At 52.0% G+C, this 27,355-nt stretch overlaps 1 protein-coding gene across 1 annotated transcript; it reads left to right on the forward strand.

Annotated features, from left to right (window-relative positions):
• The first annotated feature begins 12,892 nt into the window (after positions 1 to 12,892).
• On the forward strand, positions 12,893 to 23,726 carry KIF18B (kinesin family member 18B). The gene is made up of 15 exons (XM_065897251.1): positions 12,893 to 13,205; positions 13,781 to 13,938; positions 14,273 to 14,377; positions 14,585 to 14,695; positions 14,777 to 14,974; positions 15,276 to 15,452; positions 16,072 to 16,146; positions 16,297 to 16,397; positions 16,827 to 16,977; positions 17,340 to 17,467; positions 20,729 to 20,934; positions 21,162 to 21,714; positions 22,651 to 22,740; positions 23,210 to 23,286; positions 23,620 to 23,726. The coding sequence occupies exons 1-15, from the start codon at positions 12,893 to 12,895 to the stop codon at positions 23,724 to 23,726; spliced, it is 2,550 nt and encodes an 849-aa protein (XP_065753323.1).
• Positions 23,727 to 27,355: the final 3,629 nt, after the last annotated feature.

The raw sequence follows: 27,355 nt of genomic DNA on the forward strand, positions 1-27,355 counted from the left end.
GCCAGCAGGCCCCGGAGCCCGTGCCACAACTAGAGAGAAGCCCACGCACCGCAACAAAAGATCCCACAGGCCGCAACAAAGATCTGACACAGCCAAATAAATAAATAAAAATAAAATTCTTTTGGCTGCACTTCAATGCGTGGGCCGGTGATGATCGTCACTGAAGAAAACGAAGACATCTGGGTTTTCTCCCACCCGAAGTGAGTGTGGGGCACTAAGGGAGAGATTGGTCTGAGGTACCCAGGATGGAGAGCTAAGTATTAAGAATGGAGTCTCCAATGTGGATTCTCCCACCATTCTGCTCTGTGGCCTCCAGTTTGGGGTAAGAGCACAGGGATGCCCCAGAGGACCTGGCCAACACATCTGTTTGGTCTCTACTTGCTCTGCTCATTTTTTTAAAAAAATATTTATTTATCAAACAACCCATACATTGTTGGTATAGATATCATGCAAGGTTAAAACATATTCAAACATCAAGATCCACATTCAGGGCTTCCCTGGTGGCACAGTGGTTGAGAGTCCGATGCAGGGGACGCGGGTTCGTGACCCGGTCTGGGAAGATCCCACATGCCGCGGAGCGGCTGGGCCCGTGAGCCATGGCCGCTGAGCCTGCGCGTCCGGAGCCTGTGCTCCGCAGCGGGAGTAGGCCATGGCAGTGAGAGGCCCATGTAAGTTCTAGAGGCTGGAGGTCTGGGGTCAAGGTGCCAGTGGGGTTGGGCTCTGGTGAGAGCTCTCTTCTTGGCTTGCAGATGGTTGCTTTCTTGTTGTGTCCTCACAGAGCAGAGAAAGAGAAAGAGAAAGAGGAAGAGAAGTAAGAGAGAAAGAGAGAGAGAGAGAGGGAGAGCTTGCTTGCTCTGCTCATTTCAACATTACTGAATACCTCATCTGGGCCAGGCCCTAGCTCAGTGTGGAGGAGGCAGAAAGTGATAAGAAACCACCCAGGGCTTCAAGATACCTACAGAGATCATATAAATACATCCAGGACACGGTGCTATTAGAGAGGCAGGGAAGGCTCCCCAAACTGTTAACAGAGGTCACCTCTGAGGGAGCTGGACTAAGTGGAGTCTTACATTTTTTTTTTTTTTGCTTATATAATGTTCAAAAAGGTTTTACAACAAGTCTCCCTCCAAAATCTGAGACCCCAACCCCACCCCAGCTGTTGTTGAAGCTGTCCTTTCTGGAATAGGGAAGGGGGCAGAACCCAGGCAGCTGAGGGGTTTCTCTTCTTTTGTCCAGGGGTTTGGGGAATATTGGAGCTGGAAGAACAAATATACTCTCATCTCCGTATCAACAACTAAGTTATAACAGTAGCTGTATTAAGTAGTATAACCATGCGCTGTATTAAGAATTTTGCACGTATTCGTTCATTTTAATCTCACAATGATCCCATAATGTAGTTACTATTATCACACCCATTTTTTTGGATGAGAAAAATGAGGCACAGAGAGGTAAACCTTGCCCGAGATCACCAGGCTTAATCTTTCTGACAACAGCTGTCTTGACTGTCCATTCCCTGGAGTAGGGGAAGGGTTGAATCTCACTCCCTCCCAGCCAGAGAAGTCTTTCATCCCCTAAATCACTAGACACTTCCTATAACACCTGCCACCTGGGCAGCTTGTGCAGGGGCGGGGTTCCTGTCTCTTCCCAGACGGTAATGGGCAAATTCAAGGAGTTCTTCCCAGACCCCCAGGGCACAAGCCCCTTTGCTCCCTGAGTGAAGAACCCCAGCCAGCATTAGGACAACTGCCTAGGCCAGTAGATTTACAGACCTCTCCCCGCCTGCCCAGAACCAGGGATGGGTCTGCTAGACCCTGGGCTACTTCAGCTGCCTGCAGAACACCTGCTCTTCCCCATGAAGCCTTCCTGGACTTCCCCAGCAGTCATCTGCCGTCTCCAAGGCCATACTGAGAGCATCTTCCAAGTGGCTCACTCAGTACCTAACACGGCTTCCTCTAGTTGAGGCAAGTGGGGGCTACTCTTCGTTGCGGTGCAAGGGCTTCTCATAGCGGTGGCTTCTCTTGTTGTGGAGCACGGGCTATAGGCCCTCGGTCTCAGTCGTTGTCGCATGCCGCCCTAGAGCACACGGGCTTCAGTAGTTGAGGCACGTGAACTCAGTAGTTATGGCGCACCAGCTTAGTTGCTCTGCGGTATGTGGGGTCTTCCCGGACCAGGGACTGAACCCGTGTACCCAGCACTGGCAGGTGGATTCTTAACCCCTGCGCCACCAGGGAAGTCTCCAAGGACCTTTTAAAATTGGTCTACACCCGAAGCAGTGAATGCTACATCCAGGTGCAAAGATGTGCAGTGACAAGGGTACAGGTGAATGGACATGCCTCCTCTCTGCCTCCTTTGAGCACCCAGGGTTGGTAGTCTTGCCACTTGCAGATAGTGAGACATCCACACACCTCACAAGAGCACAGAGCCTGTGGCCTTTCACACCCCCAGCCATGTCAGCCCAGAGACCTCTGCTGTCAGACAAGGCAAAACTCCTGCACCCAGCCCTCACGTCTGGGTTCTATGCTTCGAAGTTCTTGTTAGGCCAGTACCAGGCTGCTCTCCCCTTATCAGCATCTGTGGTGTAGGGCCCAAGGGTTTTCCATTTGTGTCCACTAAGGTGGGCCTCACCAGGCCCTACCAAGCTCTCTCAGCATCACTGGGCTTAGTTGACTCCCTCACCTGCAGAATCCTTTTCCCTTGGCCTCTAAGATCCAAGGAATGGCTCCACTCACCAAACGAGCTCCACTCCTCCTTCAGACCTCAGCTTGCATGTCACTTCCTCCTAACACCCTCAGATGTTCTCATTATAGCCCATCTCTCATGTCATTGTTAGTCATTGTTTAATAGGCCAATTTCTCCCATAGCCTGGAAGTCCTATGAAGGTAGGAGGTGAGTGTTTATCACACACCACCCTATCCTCTGAGCCTACTTGTTTCATATCAGTAAGTACTTGTTGAACGAATGAATACGAGAACAGCCATTACCACTTCACTGAATGTCTGCAAGTTGCTTTCCTTACATTATTTCTAATCTTTGTAACAAGCTACGTATTATTTTATCCTCTTTTTTTTTATAACTGCAGAAACTGAGGCTCTGAGAGGCTAAGTGACTTGCCCCAAATGATCAAGCAAGTAAATGTCCCCTTTCCACTGCCCATAGCAGGGCCAGCCTCTGCTCCTGGCCTCACCGTGACTCACCTCACCTTCTCCAGGTAATTGTCAGAGTCAGAATAGGACCAGGGCAAGACTTGGCTTACAGGGCACAAGAGGCTCCTATTCCCCTCGTCTCCTGGGCACCCCAAGCTTTCAACCACACTCCAAACCTCTGTTATAATGCACATCCCTGTGAGGGGGGAAGAGATCCCTAACCTGGAAGCCATTCTTTAATAGCTTATTTCTCCAGGGTAGTGGAGATGGCAAGAATACCCTGGTTTTCTGGTAGCTTTACAATAACAGCACTTTTGCATGGTTGTCTCATTTTATTCTCGCCAAACCAGCAGTGCTAGCTCACTGAATAGAGGGCGGTAGAGGTCCAGGTAGGTGAATGGAGTTTGGGCCAAATCAACCAGGGATTAAATAGTGACACTCCTATCTTGATGGCAGGCCAGCCAGGGCACTTTGCCTCCTGCTTTCTTGCATGCCTCAGACCTGCTCATGGTCCCAGTGTGGGGACAGATCATTAGAAAGTGGTGAGCAGCTGACTCCGAGCAGCCATTGCTGTTTCACCCTAATCAGACTCATAGGAAGCTTACATAGGCTGGAAGTTAAGAGGGTTTTCCAACCATGCTCTTAGGAAGGGCTATTTGCCCCACTTTATAGATGAGGGAACTGACACCCAGAGAGGAGAAGTGGCTTCCACAGTCTCAGCACTAATTAATGATACAGGCACTAGTGATTGCAATCAGACCTTCCGATTCCAGGGCAAGGCTCTCTCTTCCACCTCCACAGCCCCCGGTGCTGGGGATAAGCATGAAGGTGGCCCACCAGAATCCAAGCAGCCGACCACTGTGGAGGATAGAGACACTGCGGCCCAGCGGTGCCCTAAGGGGCCGCCCCTCTTATTCAACAATCCGTCCATCATACTCCTGGCACTGTCAAAGCCAAGCAGGTGCCACTCTCTGCCTCCACCGGTTTCTCCACATCAAAGCTTGAAGTTCATTCTTCGGATGGTCGCGGAAGAGAAGAAACCCTGGAGAGCGGCTTAAACTCCCTTCTTGGGTAAGTGGATGCCGACTTAGCCCACAGAAAAAGCAGGTTTGAAAACGTGTTTGATGTCTGGTTGCTGCATTTGGTGATGAACTCAGTCCCAGGGACAACTGAGACGGGCCGTAACCCTCCCCTTCCCCCTCCGTACCCCAACCCCATACTGGTTTCTGCCGGTCGGTCTGGTGGCTCCAGCCTCAGAGACACTGCTTCAAACCTCCAGCAAGCAGGAAGGGGAAGTGCGCAAGCGCACTGTTGACAACTCCCGCCACCTCGGAGCCGTACACTGTTACTTAGGAAACAGCCAATCAGCCATCCGGGCTGTGACCAATGGCAAGCGCCGATGAGCCGACCCGGCTAATTTGAACACTCCGCGCGGGCCGGAGGTTGGCGCCGGTCGGGTGCTGGAGGGGCGGCGCTCTCCGGTGGTCAGGGTTTCCTGTCTGCTGCGGCTGGACCCGGCAGCGAGGGGCGACACCAGCGGCGCGGAACCGACGAAGGGTAAGCGCTGGCCCACGACGGAGGCGGCCCCTCGGTCTTCTGCGCTCAAGTCTGGACCGGCGGACCCAGCTGCTGACGGCGGCGGAAGCCGGAGCCCGGCCTCTTTTGTGCGGGACACGGAGGTGCAGCGTGAAGACCGATCAGGTCCCGGGCGGCCCCTTCCGAACAGGGTGGGGGGAGGTGCGGGGAGAAGGCCCTTCCTTCCATACCTGCACGGGAGATCGGGACCCTCTGCTTATTTGTACAGGACCTAGACTGGGCCCTCAAGTCTGCATCCGGGCCCAGCCCTCTGTACATCCGCTCTGGGAAAGGTACCCCTGCTCATACGTAAGGACGAATTTGGTCCTCCCGCGCACTAGAGCTAGAGACGTGGGACTCTCTGCACATCTGTAAGGAGTAGCTAAGACCCTCGCTGCACATCTGTGCAGAACTGATTGCAGAGCTGTGCCAGGGGCCGTAACTTAGTTACTGGGGCACCCAGTAAATATTTGACTGAATAAAGGAAAGAGTGAAAGAAGATCTGCATGACGGAAAACGCCTTCTGCTACTGTTCCTAGGATGCCTTTCCTCTTAGCTTTGACCCTTTAAGGTACTGAAGTGACACGGGAAAGATAAGCCTGGTCTGTGTCAAGGAAAATAGGGGATTTTACTGCAGATGTTGGTTCGTCTGGTAGGGGGCGAAATGCTAGTATTGTCATATCAATTCTAATAATGATGGCTAACATTTATTGAGCACTTACCAGGTTTGAGTTAACTCATTTAATCCTCACAACAACCCAATGGAATAGATACTAATATTTACATTTTACAGGTTAAGAAACAGAGAAGTTAAGCCTAGCTAAGAGGAGAACATCCACAAAATTTTTCTGTATGAGCTTCTCATGGATGTTACACTGCTTTCACCAGTCTTATCACTATTCTTTTTCCTCTCCGGTCACACAGTCCATGCTTCAAACAACTACCAAAGTATCCAGTCCTTCTCTGCCTATTTCATGATTGAATTCCCCCACCATCAGAGAGAGATTTTAAAGTGTCTCAATTTGTTGGTTTTATGTTAACCAACCCAGCTCCATTTTATACCTTTTTTTAAAAAAAAAGTATGCCAGTAGCATATTTTTAGAGGTCTTAATAAAAATTATCTCTATCTGGCTACAGAGCAAATCTAAACAGTTATCAGAGTATTGTACCAACCATATTCTATTTCCACAAGCAACTAAGTTTAAAATATAAAAGAAAAAGAAACCCACATTTGGATTAAAAAAAAAAAAACATTTAAATAACTCAGTCAAATAGGATATCATTATTCTAATTAAAATGTAATTAGCATGAAACAGTGACAATGCTATTTATAAAATGTGGGGAATGCAATTAGAGAATACTTAAGAGGGAAATTTATAGTCTTAAAGGCTTATATTAGAACATGTATTTTTTCAAGCTGAAAGTGAGGCAAACATTCAATTTTAATAAGATAGAACAGAACAACAGAATTAAAGTGAAAATAAAAGAAGTTAAGAGCAAAAATTAATGAAATAGAAGTTTCCTATATAATAGAGATGATTAACTTAGCCAAAAGCTGTATCTTTGAAAAGACTAATAAAAAAGCCAGACCTCTGGTAATGTTGATTAAGAAAAAAAGAAAAGAAACATGGAAAAATGACCTTAGGAATGAAAATAGGGACATAACTTTGGTTACTGAAAGAGTAAAAGAGAGAGAAAGACTTCAATGGAAACTTTTTGATGATGCTTTTGGGCAATTTTCTAGGAAAAACAACTTCCCTAAACTGATTCAAGAAGCTATGGAGGGCTTCCCTGGTGGCGCAGTGGTTGAGAGTCCGCCTGCCGATGCAGGGGACACGGGTTCGTGCCCCGGTCTGGGAGGATCCCACGTGCCGCGGAGCGGCTGGGCCCGTGGGCCATGGCCGCTGGGCCTGCGCGTCCGGAGCCTGTCCTCCGCAGCGGGAGAGGCCGCAGCAGTGAGAGGCCCGCGTATCACATAAAAAAAAAAAAAAAAAAAAAAAAAAAAAGAAGCTATGGAAGGGATTTCCCTGGCGGTGCAGTGGTTAAAGAATCCGCCTGCCAATGCAGCGGACACGGGTTCGATCCCTGGTCCGGGAAGGTCCCACATGCCACAGAGCAACTAAGCCCGTGTGCCACAACTACTGAAGCCCTCGTGCCTAGAGCCCGTGCTCCACAACAGGAGAAGCCACTGCAATGCGAAGCCCGCGCACCACAATAAAGAGTAGCTCCCAGTCACCGCAACTAGAGAAAGCCCACAAGCAGCAATGAAGACCCAACACAGCCAAAAATAAATAAAATAAATTAATTTTAAAAAAAGCTATGGAAATTTTGAACAAACCTAGGGCTATTGAAGAAATTTAATTAGTTTAAAATCTACCTTCACACACATCAAAAAAAACCCACCAAAAATATACAGGCAATTGAAATGACTCTAATCTTCTAGAAGCTCTTCCAAAAAAAAGAAAGAAAGGAAGAAAACATTTACAGTCTATTTTTGGGGGGGAGGCGGGGTGTCGCGCGGCAGCAGGACCTTAGTTCCCTGACCATGGATCGAACCTGTGTCTCCTGCAGTGGAAGCTCAGAGTCTTAACCACTGGACCGCCAGGGAAGTCCCCAGTCTATTTTGTGATACCAAAAATGAGGCAAAGAAAGTTTCAAGCCAATCTCTTTTATAAATGTAGTTGTAAAGCTCTTAGATAAAATACTAGCAATCAGAAGCCAGTGTTGTATTTTTAAAAACTGCATTATGACTAAATTGGGTTTATCCCAGGAATGTGAGAATAGTTTAACAATAGAAGATCTATTAATACAATTTACACATTTACAGATTAAAGGAGAAAACATATCCCATTAGGTACAGAAATAGCATTCAATAACCATTTATGATTTTTTTCAATGGTAAACTAGAAATAGAGGTAAATTTCCTTAAACCAACAAAGAGCAAAATGAAAACAGGAAAGAGACAAGATTGCTCACTATTGCTGCTTTCAATATTGTACCCGAGGTCCCAGCCAGAGCTGTAAGACAAGAAAAATAAATAAAATTGATTAGAAAGGAATAAACAAAACCATCATTAGTTACAGCCTTATGATTGTCTATTTATAAAACGAAAGAACACAGCTCCTTCCTCTTTGCTACCACCCATAGAAAGAAACAGCCATCTTTGGACGTTTTTCTGTGGGTACTAAGGTGAGGGGGATTAAGAGCTGCAAAAGCCCAGGTAGAAGGCAGAGCAGGCTAGGATGAAGAGTAGCGCCTCTGATGACAGAACAAAGTCAAGGTCTGGCCTCGCTACTTACCATCCATGAGGCGATTTCCTTCCTGAGCCTCAGTTTCCTTTGCAGAGTAGGGACGTAACAAATGTATCAATAACTGCAGAATGAGATTGCTGTGAAAGATAAATGAAACACTTGTAAAGCACTTAGCATAGTGCCTGACACATAGTAAGTGCTCAATAAATGTTAGCTATAATTGTAGTCATGTTTAGGCTTTTGGCTTCAGACTGCTTTTCTCTGGCCTCTATTCATTCATAGGACAAATATTATACAGCATCTACTGCATGCTGGATCTGGCTCCTAGGCATCTGGGGTGCACAGACTATATCAGAAGAGGGTCCTGCTCTCTTGGAGCTTAAGGACAAGAAGCACAGTGTATGACCGTTGTGAAGGAGCAATGAAGGGGACCACAGTAACCGCTATATAAAAGTACAACACCCAAGGGCTAAGCGCTTTCCCTGCCTTCCGAGCTCCCAATGTCTGCAGGCAGACCCCGCTCAAGTCCTCGAAAATTCTTCTCCAGGGGCTTCTGAGGATCTTGGGCTTGTTCTCTCTGTCCCTATGAGGATGGGCAGAGGAGGCTACCCTGAAAACAACTGAATCTTGGCTTCCCAGCCTCAGCTCCCAGCTCCCTGGGAGCGGCGAACTAGCCTCCGGGTTTTAATGAGCTGCCCCAGGTTAGAAACAGGACGTGACTGTGGCTGGCTCAGAACCCTGAAGATCTTATTAAAGAATCATCTCCCTTGTACTTTGGGCTGAAAAGCTCTTTCCAACCGAGGATCAGAGCAAACTTGACAAACGTTCTCTCATTAATCTCCCTTCCCCCTGGGGCAGGAGCAGATTGGTAGCTGTTCTCTCTGGCTCTCGAAGGGAGATGATGTGACATCAACGTGGTGTGGCTGGTGGAAAGACCTCCCCACCAGTCAGAGGCAAAGCAGAGACCAGGACCCAGGTGTCCTAACTGCGGCCATGCCAAGTGTCACCCTACCCGCTTCCCACCTCCCACCCCACACCCTCAGCACTGCCTCGGGAAGAAGGAAAACATCTCATTAGGCAAACAGTCGGCCTCACTGGTCCTCAGGAGGCGGAGAGGAGAGAACTGTAAAGGTTAGGCGCACTCCACTGCCAGTGCCCTTTTTAACTTCCTGCTTTGAATGTTAGGCTGCTCTGTAGCTCCAACTCAGCTAATACAGTGTAGACTCAGATGGTGGGACCAGGCACCCTCTGCCTTCACTTTCCTGGTCACAAGAGTGGGGTTCCTGGGAATTCCCTGACGGTCCAGTGGTTAGGACTCCATGCTTTCACTGCCGAGGGCCGAGGGGTTCGATACCTGGTCAGGGAACTAGGATCCTGCAAGCTGTGAGGCGCGGCCAAAAAAAAAAAAAAGAGTGAGGTTCCGTGGGGGTGGGAATGTGAGGATGGGAGACAGGAATTCTGAGTGTTGAAAATTAGGTCTAGTCCATTTATCTGAAAGCGTTTGCAGCATACATAATGCTAGTTACATAAAAGGGATTATAATTATTATACAAACATAAGGGACTATTACAACAATGTGATCATGAGGGTGTAATATATAACGTCATTCCAAGGCAGTATAGCAGGCTCTATGGTCAGACTGCCCGGGTTGGAAGCAGGATTCATCACTTACTACCACTGGGATCTCGGGCAAGTTGCTTAACCCTCTCTGTCTCAATTTTCTCATTGAAAAATGAGTATAATAATAGTATCTATCACGTGGGGTCATGATGGGGTTGAAAGGAGGTGAAACGTGTAAGGCGCCTAGAACAGTCCCTGACAGAGTGGACACTTACCTGTTATGTTTATTATTATGATGAGTTGATTACTGGGACAGGAATAGAATTAATTACACACAAGTAAAAAGACGATTATTGGTTGACACCTCTCCTTTGTTTTGTGTGGGGAAGAAATTAAGAAGTTTGGGGGTGAAGGACGGGAGTTTGAAGTCAACTCAATTCTGCCTCATTCCCCAAGGAAAAAATGAGTTGTTTGCTGGAGTTTTAGGTAGAAATCCCATGTTTCTTTGCTGAATGACCCTGGTGATTGTGACCCATCAGTGGGACCTCATCTTTCCTAGGAAAGCATTCATCTATTCCTATCCCCCAGGAACAGCCCCCTGTTTCTTACCCCTGTTAACATATCCCTAGACTTGGGCTGAACTTTTCCAGGATATCTGTGACTCCTGCATTGCAGAAATTCCATCTCTACCTTTGGTAGGCTGGCTTGAAGGTGAAATGAAAGGAGAGAGAGGTCTGAGGGGAATTCAAGAGAGAATAGGTAAATAAGCTTTTGGGATTACTACCAGGGCAATATTAGGAAATCTATCCATGTCACCCTCTACATTAACAGACTAAAGGAGAAACACTGTGTGATCATCTCAGCGAGTGCCAAAAAAGCATTTGATAAAATTTAGCACCCATTCCTAATGGGTAGTGGAGGGTGGGGAACTAAATATAGAAGAGCTAAAAATAGAAAGTAATTTATTATTTGCAAACTATATCATCATTTAATTGAAAAACCTAAGAGAATCAATGACAATCTATTAGAACTAATAAGGGTGTTCAACAATGTGGCCAGATACAAGATCTGCATACAGAAATCAGCAGCTTTCCTATGTTCTGTCAAAATGAATTAGAAAATGTAATTTTAAAAAGAGCTTATTGGGCTTCCCTGGTGGCGCAGTGGTTGAGAGTCCGCCTGCCGATGCAGGGGACACGGGTTCGTGCCCCAGTCTGGGAAGATCCCACATGCCACGGAGCGGCTGGGCCCGTGAGCCATGGCCGCTGAGCCTGCACGTCCAGAGCCTGTGCTCCGCAACAGGAGAGGCCATAACAGTAGAAGGCCTGCGTACAGCAAAAAAAAAAAAAAAGAGCTTATTTACAATATAACAAAGACTATACAGTAACTAGTAATAAACCTATGAAGAAATGTACAAAGCTCATGTGAGGAAAACAATAAAGTTTTACCGAATATTATAAAGTTGTGAATAATGAAAAGAGATACGATATTCCTAGATGGGAAGACTTCCTAGTAAAGATGCCAATTCTCATATTAATCTATAAATTCAAAATAATCCCAATTAAAATCTTAGCAGGATTTTTCATAGAATCGGCTTCATAAGCTGATTCTAAAATCACGCACAAGACAAGATGCCCAAGAATAGCCAAGAAAAAGAACAATAAGGTGATATATTATAGAACCACAATAATTACGAGTTACGGGAAAAGGAATAGACATTTCAGTAGATCAGAGTGGAGAGTCACAAAACAAGTTCATGTTTATATGAGAATTTAGTTATGTTAAGTGTGGCACTTAAATTAGTTGCGGGGGGGGACTTCCCTGGTGGCCCAGTGGTTAAGAATCCACCTGCCAATGCAGGGGAGACAGGTTCGAGCCCTGGTCCTGGAAGATCCCACATGCCGCGGAGCGACTAAGCCCGTGAACCACAACTACTGAGCCCACGTGCCTAGAGCCCATGCTCCACAACAAGAGAAGCCACGACAGTGAGAAGCCCACGCACCACAGCAAAGGGTAGCCCCTCGCTCTCTACAACTAGAGAAAGCCCACGCGCAGCAACAAAGACCCAACACAGCCAAAAATAAATAAATTTATTAAAAAAAAAAAATACAGAGATGCCTATTATCATTCAACATTGTTTTGGAAGTTCTAGGGAATACAGTAGACAACATATGAAATATTTAGTGTAAGTATGGAGAAGAAAAAGTAAAAACAAATATTTTCTGATACATAATTGTATACTCAGAAAACTCAATAAGCTCTAATAAAAAGCACTTCAAGTCAATAAGAGAGTTTGAGGGAATTCCTTGGTGGTCCAGTGGTTAGGACTACACACTTTCACTGCTGAGGGCCCATGTTCAATCCCTGGTCAGGGAACTAAGATCCCACAAGCCTCGTGGCACAGCCAAATAATAATAATAATAATAAGAGAGTTTGAGGATGGTGGGTATAAGGCAAATATATAAAAATCAATCATGTTTCAGGACTTCCCTGGTGGCGCAGCAGTTAAGACTCCACGTTCCCAATGCAGGGAGCCCGGATTCGATCCCTGGTCCGGGAACTAGATCCCACACGGGTGCCGTAACTAAGAGTTTGCATACCACAACTAAGGAGCCAAGTAAGGAGCCCGCCTGCCACAACTAAGACCCAATGCAACCAAATAAATAATTTTTTTTTAATCAATTATGTTTCTGCATAACCTGGAAATAGGGAAGGTATTCCATTCATAAGAGCAATAAAGTACTTAAGAATTGTATTAAAAGGACAATTATAGAAACTATCTGAAGATGTAAAAAATACATGAACAAATAGAAAGGTAATAGCCATATTCTTGTATGAAAACATTTCATATAAAATAGATATGTAAATTTAATATAATTCTGATTGTAATCCCAATAGAGTTTTTTTGGGGGGGGTGGTTCTGGGATGGGGATGGAATTGATAAAATGTTCTTAAAGTCGAATAGAATAAATGACTGAAAATAGCCAGAGAATCATGAGAAAGAAAGCTGGGGCTGGGAGGGGTGTCTTGCCTTGCTAGATAAGAAGCAACTGTAAAGGAATGGAGTGGAAACAGTGTGGTGCTGGCACAGGACTGGACAGATTAGTGGAACACAATAGCCCAGAATAGGCCTCTGAAAAAAATACAGTCATTGGATATGACAAAGATGGTCTTTCAGATGAGAAAGATATTTGTCAATAATTGGTGCTGGCATCGATATTCTCTTGAGGTATAAAATGGAGCTGAGCTGTTGAGGAGGAGGTGGGAGAAGGCCCCTGAGTGCTAGGCTGAGGGCACCTGGTCAGGCCCGGGTCAGATTGGTCCTCATCTCCATCATGTCTCTGCCCAGGTGTTGCCATGGTGATGGCAGTGGAAAACAGCATGGTGCGGGTTGTGGTGCGGGTGCGGCCCCCCACCCCGAGGGAGTTGGAGAGTCAGCGGCGGCCTGTGATTCAGGTGGTGGATGAGCGGGTGCTGGTGTTTGACCCTGAGGAGCCTGATGGGGGCTTCCTTGGCCTGAAATGGGGCAGTGTGCATGATGGCCCCAAGAAGAAGGGCAAAGACCTGACGTTTGTCTTTGACCGGGTCTTTGGTGAGGCGGCCACCCAACAGGACGTGTTCCATCACACCACCCACAGCATCCTGGACAGCTTCCTCCAGGGCTACAACTGCTCAGGTGAGCCCGTCTCCCCCTCTGCTGGGCACTGGTTGAGGAGGGCTCCGGCCGTGCATTCTCTGTGGGCCCCCCATTCATTCTTCTCCTGTGTGGGGACCACTCCGCTGGGTCACGGGATACAATAGCAGATCAGGCAGACAGCGTTCCTGTATTCGTGAGGCTTGCAGTCTAGAACTGGGAGAAAACACATCACAGAATCACACCCACAAGTGTGTGGTTAAAAACCAAGATAAGTGATATGAGGGAAAGAATTGTGGGCCTTCCATAGAGGAAGCTACCCAGGCTGGAGAAGGCTTCCCTGAGGAAGGGATAAGCTCCCACTCATGGTGGAGACCCCTTTGCCCTCAAATCCACAAGCCTACAGGGGCACCAGGAATGGACACGGAGAACTCAACAGCTGTGAACGTAGGGGATGTGGGTGGGTGGGAGGGAGCAGTGGAACCGTGCATGTGGAAGGAAGAAAAGGGGCTCGGGGAGAAGGGAAGGGCTGACCGGATGGAAATGCACTGGGGGAGCCCCTGGAGAAGGTGGATCTGGCCCTGCCGCCACCCTACTCCCTACTCTGTCTTCTGTAGTGTTTGCCTATGGGGCCACCGGGGCCGGGAAGACACACACCATGCTGGGAAGAGAGGGGGACCCTGGCATCATGTACCTGACCACCATGGAACTGTACAGAAGGCTCGAGGCCTGCCGGGAGGAGAAGAGACTCGAGGTGCTCATCAGCTACCAGGAGGTAGGGCTGTTTGCACCCCAGGACTGGGCGGCCCCATCTCTCATTCTCACAACCACCTAAAGAGGGAGTGGGGTGGAGTAAGCAGAAGCGGGGAGAGGGTGGTAGGGAGTGGGCAGACGGGGGCCCAGAGGGTGGACACAGCTCCAAGAGAGACTGCGTGTGAACTGACCCCGCCTGTCCTACTCATCACGTGACATCATCCAGCAGAGTGCCACTCACCACGGCGTGTCTCATGCTTCCCTGACCCAGCAACTCCACTCTCCCCAGCACCTAGGGGAGAGGCTTCCTGACCAGCCTCTCCCTCGGGTCTCTCCCTGGCTTCCTTTCTCCTCAGGTGTACAACGAGCAGATCCACGACCTCCTGGAGCCCAAGGGGCCCCTTGCCATCCGTGAGGACCCCGACAAGGGGGTGGTGGTGCAAGGGCTTTCCTTCCACCAGGTAAGGGGCGGGGCTCAGGTGGGACGAGCAGCCCCACTGGTCCTCCGGGATCCCCTCACCGGGTAGTTTGGGGATGTCCTGGATCCTGCTGGGGCAGTGGTGGTGATAGCAAGCGGGTAACATGGGTCCTGAAGAGCAGCCCTTCTGTTGGGGGAAAAGTCCCCATTGGGGAGACCACAGCCCCCTTCCTGCACATCTCATCTGTAGCCGACCTCAGCTGAGCAGCTGCTGGGGATGCTGACCAGGGGGAACCGTAACCGCACGCAGCACCCCACTGACGTCAACGCTACGTCCTCCCGCTCCCATGCCATCTTCCAGGTGAGGAGGGGTCACAGGCCAGGGCCTGAAGCTGGAGCTCCTGGTGCCCAGTTCCCCCTCACCCCTGCCATCTGCCCCCAGATCTTCGTGAAGCAGCAGGACCGGATCCCAGGTCTGACCCAGGCCCTTCGGGTGGCCAAGATGAGCCTGATTGACCTGGCTGGCTCGGAGCGGGCATCCAGCACCCACGCCAAGGGGGAGCGGCTGCGGGAGGGAGCCAACATCAACCGCTCCCTGCTGGCCCTCATCAACGTCCTCAACGCCCTGGCCGACGCAAAGGTAAAGCTGCACGGAGCCAGGCTCCTCCCCGGGACAGCGACCCAGTGCCCAAGCCAAGGGTCCCTCCCTCCAGCCCTGGGCCGAAACCTATCAAGTCTAAATTTCCTGGTGGTCCAGTGGTTAGGACTCGGTGCTTTCACTCCAGCGGCCCGGGTTCAATCCCTGGTCAGAGAACTAAGGTCCTGTAAGCCCAGCAGCGGGGTCAACAAAACAAACAAACAAACAAAAAGCAAAGGCTACCGAGTCTAGCCTGGGTCTGTGTAGTCCAGACACTCACTCCACGCCCACCCACTGTCCCCAGGGCCGCAAGTCTCACGTGCCCTACCGGGACAGCAAGCTGACCCGCCTGCTCAAGGACTCCATCGGGGGCAGCTGCCGCACGGTGATGATCGCCGCCATCAGCCCCTCCAGCCTGGCCTACGAGGACACTTACAACACCCTCAAGTATGCCAACCGGGCCAAGGAGATCAAACTCTCGGTGCGTGCCAGCTGGGAGGGCCACCACACTGGAGTGGGGGTGGAGGGGTGTCGGGGGAGCCCCCAGCCTGGGAAGAGGAGGGGAAAGGACCCACTGGCCTCCTCTGGTACCTGGAGCAAGCGTTCCCGCAAGGCCGAGGGAAGAAGTGACATAGTCCTCGTCCTTAAAATAACACAGCACTGGGATGATTGAGGCAGAATCTTCTCAAGAGGGAGGCAACAGAAGGGAGTGGCCGAGTATCAGCCAGTGATCTTTGTCAGACTTGTTTTTAGCAGCAGGCCCATATTTTTGGCAAAACAACATACAACACAAATAAAAGCAGAGTTGCCCGGTTTCCCCCCGCCTCCTCCAGGGAGCCCCGGTGCTCCAGGAGCCGCTGCGGCAGAGCCCCTGGCCTGCAGAGAGCATATCGGTCAGGGAGCCGGGGTCTCGGGTTCAAAGGCAAGCTCTCCTCTTGCTGTGCTAGGAGAGCCACTGGCCTCCCGGTTCCCTCAGTCGTGAGGGTGCGTCTCGGGAATGTGAGTGAGGTGTGCCTAGCGCTGCGTCTGGCCGCCGGAAGTGGTTGCCGAAAGCTGCTTTGAATGAACAAACAGATCCCTCCCCTGTGCCCCCATCTCAGCTGAAGAGCAACGTGATCAGCCTGGACTGTCCCATCAGCCAGTACGCCAGCACCTGCCAGCAGCTCCAGGCTGAGGTGAGGAGCCGCCCCGGGAGCTTGGCCGGGAGGCAGGGCGCCCGGCTCGGGGGCAGGACGGGACCGCCGGCGCGCGGCCAGGGCGCTCTGCCTGCCCCCTGCCTCCTGTGCTCACCCGGCGCTCTGAGGGGCTGGGCTGCTTCGTTCCAGGTGGCCGCCCTGAGGGAAAAGCTCCGAGTGTACGAGGCAGGAGCCCAGGCCCCGCAGCAGGACTCCTCGCAGCCCCCCAAAGCGGACGCTCCACATCAACCGTGAGTTCTGCCGCCCCTACCTGCCCCCATCCTTTCTCCAGCTTCTGCAGGGCTAGGACTCCTCGCTTCTGTTCTGGCATCTGGGGTTAGGGGTTCCTACTCACTGCCCGGCACACTGACTGTCACCTAGAATGGTCTATGTCAAAGGAGTAAATCACACCCCAACCTATATAAGCAGCATCTACTCTTCAAAAGAAGGTGCATTTAAGGGGCGGGTGTCATTGTTTCCTAAACCAGAAAATCCCTGACTCCTTCTCCCACGCTCAGCTACTGCCCTCTTATTACCCAAGCATCCACCCCTTATGGACCTGGAGCCACAGAGACCCTGCCGCCTCCCTGATTTTCCCACCTGCCCCCGCTTCCCGCCTTTCAAACCTCTCCTTTCCGCCTTAGCCTTCCCAGCTGCCCCTCGCCATCCCGCCTCCCCAGCCAGTCCTGCACCCCAGAGCTACGCCCAGGGTCGGCAGTCCTTCAAGAGGAGAGCCTGGGGACAGAGGCCCAGGTGGAGAAGGTCGTGGAAGGGAACTCTTCAGAAAGGGAGCAGCTCCCAGAGGACAAGGACGAAGGACCGGCTGAGGAGGTAAGACTTGGAGCTGGTGGAATATTGAAAGAAATGCCCCACCCCCAACTCACAGGGTCCCTTCAGTCCCAGCTTCTCTACCTGGATGTCTTACACCTCAGTCATTAGGAGGCTTTCATATCCTGCGCAGGAAGAACTAGTCTGTCAGATCCTGTGTGTCTGGAAGTGGGGAGGCTGAGTGTTAACAGAAGGGGAGCAGGGAAGGAGCACGGGGACCGGGAGAGAAAAAGGCACTACCAGGACCTGGTCGTTCCAGGAGCTGTCATTCCCACTCTTGGAGGAGGGATGGGTTGTAGGAGCTGCTCACGTAAAGTGACGGAGGCCGTCCTGGGCCCTTGACCTGTGACTCCCTTCCTCTCTAGGTTCCAATCCAGGTGCCAGCACAGAACCTCAGACACCCATTGCCCGGCTCCCCTGACCTGACCCTGCAGCCCAAGCCAGTTGTGGACCAGCTCCCACCACAGAACCTGGGCAGCGACCGTTCTAAGCAGTAGGTATCTTCTTGCTCCAAGGCGGGAGGTGATGGGTTCCAGGCCTCCTGGGGTGGGAGTTGGCGCTAAGCACATCACAAAAGCTCTGTTTCTGCTCTAGTTAAAGAGGCAAGTCTTTTCTCATGAATATTGTCCCTTACCTGCTGTCAACAATTTGATATTATCACCTACTCTGTTTATGTAGCATCCTCTCTATTACTCCGTGTAGCTGGCAGCCCAACAGGAGGGAAGCAAAACACCGAATTCCATCCAGACAGCTGGCAAACACCGAGCTAGGGCAGGGCTGCCTGGGCTAGTGCTTTGCTCTCCAGTCTGAGGGCCAAGCTGCCTGTGCTCAGCAAGGAGACAGCTGCCAGCAGCTGAGCAAGGGACAGCTTTCCTGAGTCAGGTGTTCGTCGTGTGTCTTCATCAACAGATTGACTGCTGCTCCTCTCCTCTGAAGTAAATACAAACCCAAAGAGAACTGGCTTTTGGACCATTCTTTCCGTGCTTAATAGAGAGGTGCAGCTAGTATCTTCTTCCTTGGCCCCCAGAACATAAATCCCCTGCCACTTAGCTTTGCTGCTGCCAACCCTACACCTCCCTCCCCAGCACGCTTCACTCTAAGCAGTGTATTTAAAGCTTCCGGACAGAAGGGCCTGTTTAATTTTATTTCTTGTTGGGGAGTGCCTGTTCCCGACTCAGCAAAAAATGCTGCAGCCTGAATAATCAGCGGCTCATTATCTGTCTCCCGCTGCCGACACCCCGGGGCCCTGGAGTGGCAGGGATGCACTGGCGGGATGTCCCCTTGGCCCCCAGGGAGCGACCATGGACTCCCACTGATGACTCAGGGTCTCTCTGCCTGGAGTCCCGCGTTGCTAGGACACCAGGGTTCTCATTTCTGCTTTGCCTCTGATTTTGCGGTTTCTGACAAGTTGCTTCAACCTTGGCTACGATTTGGGCATCATGGTCCTTGTTTTCCTTACTTCTTAGAGTTAATTATAGATACTAATAAACTGTGATGGAAGACCCCAAGTGTCAGGGGCTGCAGAACATTCTAGATCTTCTCCATGCTTGAAAACAACCTAACAACCAGATCATCGAAAATAATTTTGCTTTGGCCTTAGAGTTTAGAATCTTAGACCGCCAGGGCCCTGAGTAGATCTTAGATTTTCCAGTTCAGTGGTTTTTCGGAATTTTTTTTTAGCGGCAAAGCCCTGTCTTCAAATGAAATCTTATGCTGAGGTCTAATATGTAGAACAGATAAAGCAGAGCTGTTCTATTAAAAATGTTCTCTGATGGGTTTCTTGAAACCTGAATTGAAAACCCATGATATAGACTGACGGGGGCTACACGGCAAGAGGGACGGGGCCAGACATGGGTCATCTGACATCCAGGCCAGTGGCTTTCTCCCCAGACTCCCACTTTTCTCGCTCCAATTTTCATATAATGTGTGGCTCAGGCAGATATAGAATGAGTTTCTGCTGTGTCCTTTTTAATTTATATCCTGCCTTCTTTCAAAAAGGCCTTGAGGCTGCTTTATAAAATGAGTTTGGGTTCCCTGAGCACACACTGAGGACATCCCTCAGAGATGTCCAGGCAGGTAAATGCTACCCAGGGATAAATGACTGGCCATGAATAATCCCCACCGAGATAACTGTTTATCCTTTTATCATGGGTGTGCCTCACAGAAGGAAAATTTGCTTTCTTAGAATCTAAATTTACAACATCAATAATCACATTACCCTCGTAATTTCCTTTATTTTATTTTTTACATATATATTTTAAAAAATAAATTTATTTATTTGTTTATTTTTGGCAGCATTGGGTCTTTGTTGCTGCGCGCGGGCTTTCTCTAGTTGCGGCGGGCGGGGGCTACAATTTTTTTTTTTTTTTTTTTTTTTTTGCGGTACGCGAGCCTCTCACTGCCGTGGCCTCTCCCGTTGCGGAGCACAGGCTCCGGACGCGCAGGCTCAGCGGCCATGGCTCACGGGCCCAGCCGCTCCACAGCATGTGGGATCTTCCCGGACCGGGGCACGAACCCGTGTCCCCTGCATCGGCAGGTGGATTCTCAACCACTGCGCCACCAGGGAAGCCCGAGGGCTACTCTTCATTGCGGTGCGCGGGCTTCTCATTGCGGTGGCTTCTCTTGTTGCGGAGCACGGGCTCTAGGCACGCGAGCTTCAGTAGTTGTGGCACGCGGACTCAATAGTTGTGGCTCGCGGGCTCTAGAGCACAGGCTCAGTAGTTGTGGCGCATGGGCTTAGTTGCTCTGCGGCATGTGGGATCTTCCCAGACCAGGGATCAAACCCGTGTCCCCTGCACTGGCAGGCAGATTCTTAACCACTGCGCCACAAGGGGAGTCCTTCATAATTTTCTTTAAATAGCCCCTCCGTGCATGTGAAGTGTGTGTTAATACACACATACTCTTTCAGCATCGCAATCACTAAATAGAAAGAGCGGACTGAATGCATTTTTGAGGGTCTCCTCGGAGCCAAGATCAACATTATTTAATCTCTTATTATCCTAACAAGGTAGATGGCATTACTATTATTACTATTAGAGAAAACAACAGTTAACTATAGTGCTGGGTATGTACCAAGTACTCTTTAAACACTTTATATCTAAGATAACCCATTTGGGGAATTCCCTGGCAATCCAGTGGTTGAGACTCTGTGCTTTCATTACTGAGGGCCCGGGTTCAATCCCTGGTCAGGGAACTAGGATTCTGCAATCTGCCGGGCGCCGCCAACAATTTTTTAAATAATATAACCTATTTCATCTCCCCGGCAACCCTGTGAGGTGGCTGCGTGCGTTGACCTCATTTTAGGGATGCGGACACTGAGGGTAAGAGGTGATCCGAGGTCACGCAGCTGGGATGTGTTGGAGCCGGGTTTTGAGCTGTTAGTCTGACTTGAGCCTGGCTCTTCTCTGCTACCTCCCATTGCCCCTCTGGGAAATGGACTTAAGATCACAGCACTTGTAGGTGGCAGAGCTCAGAGGAAACTCAGACCTTCCGAGTCCAAGGCCACTTAGTGCCCTTTCCCTACTTCCCAAGTACTGTCTTTGTCAGGGGACATGTTTAGTGGGTGAAGCCGCCCACCATTACCGGGGTCATCTCCGCCAGCCTTGGTCTTTAGCACGGCTGGAAGGGTGATGAGGCCGGCCAGGCAGTCCTGGAGGGCCAGTGCACGTGTGCTGCTCACTACACCTGGAGCCCTGGGGCTGGGTCCTCCAGGCAGGTCTGAGGTGGAGTGGGGATCCCCTTCTCTCTGTTCCAGGTTGGCTCTGAGGGTGTTGTGCCTGGCCCAGCGCCAGTATTCCCTGCTCCAAGCAGCCAACCTCCTGACCCCTGACATGATCGCAGAATTCGAGATGCTGCAGCAGCTGGTACAAGAGGAAAACACTGAGCCTGGAGCAGAGGCCACCGGGGAGCCTGACCCGGCCAAGGGGTCACCTCTGGCTCAGGAGCTACGTTCAGAGTCAAGTGAGTCTCAGCCCTGCTCGGCCTCTGTCTTCTGGTGCCAAGGGGTGGCTGGGGCCCCAGGTGCAGGGTTATAGTTCGGTCAGAGACTGGACCCCTAGGATCATGGACTTCTGCACAGAGAGGCCCCAGGGGTCACGCAGACCCGAGGAGTCAGGGGCTCCTGCCTGTCCCGTGTCTCTCTCCCCAAATTCTACAAATTCTCCTTCCTTCTGGCCAATCCCTGATCTCCCCTCAGCACTCTCCTCTCTGCCCAGAGTCTCCAGGATACTCCGGCCCTGTGACCCGGACCATGGCAAAGCAACTGAATGGCCTCATACACGCTCTCGGCGTCCCACCCGGGCCTGACCGCACCTCAGCTCAGGCATCCCAACGGCCCACAGAGAAGAAAAGGAGGAGACCGAGCCCCTTGGAGCCAGACAGCCCCCCAGACCCGAAGCCCGGGACCAAGCGCCGGCGCCAGTCCCTCTTGCCTTGCCTGACGAGGGGGACCCCGCCTGAGGCTCGGCTTCCGTATGGGCCCATCACCCCCACGGGGGGACGGGCCTCCTCCCCCTGCCATTCCCCTCACTTCTGCCCAGCCACAGTCATCAAAAGCCGGGTGCCCCTGGGTCCTTCCGCTCTGCAGAACTGCTCTACCCCTCTGGCCCTGCCTGCACGGGACCTCAACGCCACCTTTGATCTCTCCGAGGAGACCCCCTCAAAGCTGGGCTTCCACGAATGCATTGGCTGGGACAGTGTCCCCCGGGAGCTGAACAGGCTGGATCAGCCCTTCATCCCCAGGTGGGTCTCCCTTCTGGCCTCCCAGCAGGGGGTCAGGGGTCAGCAAGGGACAGAGGTGCTGCCCAGGGGAACGCAAGACAGCACGCTCTTGGAGTTGGGACGCTGCATCTCTTTCCCTTTGGTCTGACCAGCATCCAGGCCCAGGAGAGCAGAACGAGCCGTCTCTTTGGAGGCGTCGCTTCTCTCCAGGCCCTGCCTTGTCCATCTATACTTCAAAGCCGCCAGCTCTGTGCTGGTTTGTGACATGAGTAGCTCACAGGCGCCCCCTATGGGGAGGGTCAGCAGGGAGGAGGAACTAACATGGGGTGTCCAGCCCACTCTGTTCCTTGGCATCACTCGGGCCTGGTCTGAGTTCTGTATCCCACTGAGAAATACCTGTTTCTACCACTTCCACCCCAGACTTTACCCTCCAGCCCAGCATCTGGAACTGGGAAGGGGATCCTGAGAAAACTTTATTCAGCATTTTTCAGTGGGAAGATGCTCTCACCCTCGGCTTCTGCCCGCATGGCAGGGAGCGGGGAGCAGCAACCAGCTCAGGACAGTCCAAGGCCGCGAACAAGCAGCAGACTGACCTGGACTCGGGAGGCCGAGGGTGGCAGGCTGCCCACTGCTCCCCCCACCTCTCCCACAGCCCGAACCCCCTCTCAGTAACAAGCTCAGAGCCAGGCAGGTGGAAGGGTGAAACTGTCTGAACTCCAGTTCCCCGGACGCGCCAGAAACTGACACCTGGATGTTCTTCCAGAGCAGACCTGTCACTCAGCCGTCAGCCCAGGCCGAGTGAGGCAGGGAGGGGAGTCCACCTCTTGGGAGGAAGAAACCGCAGAGGTCACCTTGTCTAACCTCCCTGCCCCGCCAGCCGGCCGCCGGAGCGGGAGGTGCTGGCACTCTTTTCTGGTTCCCTCCTGATGTGCCACCTTCATCCTCCTCCCTCCCCAGCGGATCCAGGCCCCTGTTCACCGTGAAGGGCCCCAAGCTGGCAACTTCCTTCCCCGGGACCTCAGCTCGCAAGAAGAGGCGCATTGTGAGGTGAGGCTGGGGAGGTGTGGGCGGAGGAAAAGAAGGAGCTGTCACCAGGGCAGCGGGCGCCTGGGCCAACTACAGCTGGTCCTCTGGCAGGACCAGCGTCTGGTTGTCTGAGGTTCCCTGGGCTCTTGCTATTACAGGATTTTATTAGAGATGTCTCCCTCCTTTGTTAAAGGCCACAGACCCTCTCTCCACGAGGGGGACATTCAGTGTTCACTGGGTAATCCAGGGAGTGGACTACCCACCCCCCACCTCTACTTCCCTCCCAAACGGCACTCAGCTCCCCTCCCCTCTGCTGCCTCTCCCACCCTCAGGTCTGGCCTTGGCCAAGTTCTTCCTACTGTTGCTCAGCCTCCCTCCGCTCCCAAGGCTCTGTGTCTAGCTCTTACCCTCCCGCCCCCCCCCACCCCGCCCCGTAGTCCAGAGGCTTGGCGGTGACCTTCCTCCCTTCTTCCTCCCTTCCCTCCCGCAGTTCCCGCGGCCACAGTCGCATCGCCCGCCTCCCCAGCAGCACCTTGAAGAAGTCAGCTGGGCCCCTGGCAATCCCAGGTGACTGGTATTTGGGGGCTGGGATGCTCTGGGTCACAGTGGCAGATGGGGACAAGAAGTAGGAGGGGAGGGAATTCCCTGGCGGTCCAGTGGTTAAGACTTGGTGCGTTCACTGCGGTGGCCCAGGTTCAATCCCTGGTCAGGGAAGTAAGACCTCGCAAGCTGCCAAAAAAAATGTAGGCGGAGACAGGCGAGAGGAGGGCATGGGGTACTTCCGAGCATCTCAGGGACCCTGGTGAGAGAAATGGGGGATGGGGTGGGGGAAGGGAATGGTGGGATACAGCCTCACTTTTCTCCTTCCTCCCTGCCTCCCCTCATCTAACTGGCCTGCAGAGCCCCCCTCCAGTCTCCACTCCCCTGGCAACCAGAGGAACCAGAAGGAACTGTTGAGGGTTGGGAGAGCACTGTCAGCTGGGAGCTGCTCCGCCAAGGTGTCCTGACCGCCGGCCCCTGTTGGTCCCTGGAGCCGCCTAAACCAGGAGCCCTGACCTGCCTTCCTTGGCTCGGAGCAATTAATGCCAACACCCTCTTCCTTTATTAACAGTCCTCCCCCAGACATTCATTCTGCAGCTCGCCCTCTTTATTAATCTCTTGTTACACTCAGCTTCTCAGCGTGTATTTATTCATTTGTGAGTTTTAACGTGTTGCTATTTTAAAGGGTGCTGCCATCATTCCCCCCTAGTTTATAACACCCTCCATGCAGGAAGGTGGCTTTTGGGGGCTTTGTTGCCCACCCCCCATCTAACACAGGACTCTGCACAGTGATGCACACTGTGCGGTTGAGGAGGGGTGGCATGGGATGGGGGCACGAGGGAGTCCCAGCTTGGCTCTTCCTGGCTTTGAGAGGAAGGCGTCTTCAGCCCCATCACCCCAGCCTGGAGTAAGAGCCCCAACCCCATGCCACAGTCCTGGCGATTATGCAGATGATGGTGGCGCCTTGATTTCCAAATGAAGAGAGTTTATCGTTTTTACCCTATTGTAAACAGGATACACGCTCAGTGTAAGAAGAAGTGTAAACCTTAATGCTGCCACCTAGACATAAGAGCTGTTAATACTTGGGTTTATATCCGCCGATCCTTCAGTTCTGCATGTATATATATATACATACACATATATAGTTTTTTAATTATAATGATTAATAAACCATCTCCATCCTTGATGTGTGTTTCTCTCTGTGCACCTAGGTAGGATAGCAACCCCTTCCTCCTCTTCAAGAAACTTCTGAGTATAAAAAACATGCCCCCTCTGCCTCCTCCTTCAGCCTTACAGGTGGGCCCTGTCCCTGACTCCGCAGCCCCACCTTCTGCTAAGGGCCCCTGCTCCTTAGCAGGTGAAGAAGCTATCACCCCTGGAGGCCTTGGTCCATCCTCCTACAGCCTGCGTGTGGTGGGTTGCCAGGAGTCCTGTCGTCAGAGAGAGCGTCTTAGCGGTCCCTAGGTCTTGCAAGGCTCCAGGCTGAGCCTCCACCTGCAGGAACCCGTTGCAGTCTTCCTCCCGCAGCCCCGGAAGCTCCCCTCCACCCCCGTTCGTGGCTTTCCCTCCACTCACTCGGATTGTGACAGTTCAACCCAAGCCTGCCTCCGTTTCCCCAGGAAGACGCGGCTGGCTGCATGAACGAATGGCGTAACCAAAATTCCAAGAGTCTGTGTTTAAATTGCTTCCGAAAACAAACACGTAAAAGGCATTTGGCACTTCGTGAGCAGTGTGTAAACAATGCCGCTAATTTCAAATGAGGCCTCTGCTGCTCTGGGCGAGCAACCTCCCCCTCTACCTGGGGCACCCCTCCCCGCTCAGTTTCCATGCCTTTTTGGAGGAGTGGAGAGCGCAGAGGGGAGCGCCGCATCCCTACCGGCTGCGGGCATCTCACACGACTTCGCGACCTTATGAGGTATAATGAGGAAATAGACAAAAAGGTTAACAAAATGTGCCCGGAGTTAGACGGCAAGTGGCAGCGCCAGGACTCAGACCAGGATCTGGTCGTACACCTGACACCAAGCTGCTTCTGTCTAGAAGCGAACAGACATCATTTCTTTCCGCGTGCCGGGAATTTCCTCCTCTCCAATTAGTCTTCATGAGTTTTCTTCCCCTGTGTACCATGATCCCCACAGAAGCAGTCACCGCCTCACATCTGTAGCCCCCAACGGTTTGGTGTGGTGCCTTTGACCTCAGGAGACCTTGCCGCATGCTGGTTGGATCCAAATTGCGTAAGTTCCTCATTTCCTGGGGCCCTCACAACTATTATCTCATTTGATCGTCACCATCACCCCTGCAAGCGCAGAGGCAGCAGGCACAGGGCAAGGTGGCTGGTAACCAGGGCCAGGAGGGCAAGCTTCGCCCAACAGGCTCCGTTGCACGAGGGCTGGGGGCAGCTTGCAAGGGGAAGAGGTCACTCTTGACAAGGATGTTCTGCAGCTGACCGTTCGCTCAGCAAACATTTGTGGCTCCGTGGTGCAAAATGTGCTCTCGGGTGACCAATTAAATGTACAAAGATTCTGCCAATGGAGTTAAGCACATGTGGCTCCTGCCCTCAATCACGGGAGGTTGGGCTGAGATGGGCCGCTCACGAGGAGGCAGCCTGGCTGGCCCAGGGAGTCGGCAGGGGCTAAGGGGGGCAGCGAGCTGACGGCCGGCTCCCAGCTGACCTCCGTGGGCAGCGATGAGGCTCTGAGATTGGATTGTTCTCAAATACAGTCATCCGCCAGAGGCGGCAATAGTTGGCTCCCCCGTCCACTGCCCTAGGTTCCCCCTCCCGGCTTCAGCCTGCCTCTTCCGCCTTGAGGGCCTACGCAGAGCCCCTCCCTCTACTTCAGGGAGTTTAGACGTCCTCTCTTCCCAGGCTCTTGGCACCCACTCCAGGCCCCGAAGCTCAGGTCTGGGCCCCACCCCCGGGGCACAAATTCCTGCCCAGTTTAGAGAATCAGGCTCAGTGCCAGGAGCTGCAGACACAGAACAAGACATGGTCCCTTCACACACAGAGTCAGGATGGAGTCCTTGTCACCTGAGTGTAAACCCAAACCTCCGTCAGTGTTAGGATGTGTCAAGAGGCAGGGACTGGGCTTTTTCCACTGGGTCCTCCCACTGCCAGCCATCGGCTTGGCACCCACAGGGGACATCGTCACCCCATGGGGATCCTTCCTCCTCGGCAGCTGCTAACTCAGGCATCCTGCCTCCCAGATCCTTGCTCATCTGCCTCCAGTTTCCCCCAGAATGTCTCTTTGGCTCTTGGCTAGGTTTGGGGGATCCTGCTTCCCAGAGTCTAGTTTCTGGCTGTCTTCCCCTTCTCCACAGTTCTTTTGTGAATAGGGACCTAGAAAGTCTTGGGATGGAGTTTGTGGGTGGAGGAAGGGACCAGAGTCATACCCAAGAGCCTGGAGACCATGGCTGTGTTTTCTAGCTCACCCCAGAGCTCCCCTGGGCTCACCCGCAGCCCTACCCCCGGCTCATCCTGCCCATTTGAAGGATCACTGGATTGGAAATAACAGGCCACCGGTCAGCCCTCTCCTCCCTCCAGGGACACATCTGGTCCCCGCCTCTCACCCTCCCAAAGGGACACAGTCAGGCAGGGAGACGGAAGGGAGCAGGGAGCAGAGCAGACCAAGGAAAGCAATTAAAGAGCTGGTCTCAGGGTTAGAGGCTGGGGGCAGGCTTGAGCGGCCCCTGGCTGGGTGGGGAGGCAGGAGTAGAGCAAGGGCCCGAGCTTATTAACCCCAACACAGCAGCCTGGCCCCTGGGTCTGTGAAGGTGAATGAGCTGATGCCTCCAACGGCTGAGGGGCCGGGGAAGAGAAGGAGAAGGAGTCCAAGGGTTCAGCCAGGAACCCGCCTGCAGCCACAGGAGTTGGGCGCTTCTAACCGACAGAACTGGACTGGACACAGGCTCAGGATTGGAGAAGGAACCATCCCTGGCTCGAGGCAGCCATCCTCCAACCATCCTCCAACAGAAAGGGAAGACCCCTGCCCTCAGGGAGCTCCCAGCTGACAGTGAACCATGGGTTCTCCCATTAGGTGGCTCCCATCCAAGGGGAAAGGGCGGCTCCTGTCCTGTGGGTGCCTGAGTCTGAAGGGGGAGA

This window comes from Phocoena phocoena, chromosome 19 (assembly GCF_963924675.1).
Source record: "Phocoena phocoena chromosome 19, mPhoPho1.1, whole genome shotgun sequence".
Taxonomy (NCBI): Eukaryota; Metazoa; Chordata; class Mammalia; order Artiodactyla; family Phocoenidae; genus Phocoena; species Phocoena phocoena.

Bases quoted from the DNA above. Each gene is read 5' to 3' on its own strand.
- KIF18B (XM_065897251.1), top strand. From the start codon at position 12,893: ATGGCAGTGGAAAACAGCATGGTGCGGGTTGTGGTGCGGGTGCGGCCC. The intron at 14,378-14,584 runs GTAAGGGGCGGG...TCTCATCTGTAG, and splicing joins AAGGGCTTTCCTTCCACCAG to CCGACCTCAGCTGAGCAGCT. The intron at 23,287-23,619 runs GTGACTGGTATT...ACTGGCCTGCAG, and splicing joins TGGGCCCCTGGCAATCCCAG to AGCCCCCCTCCAGTCTCCAC.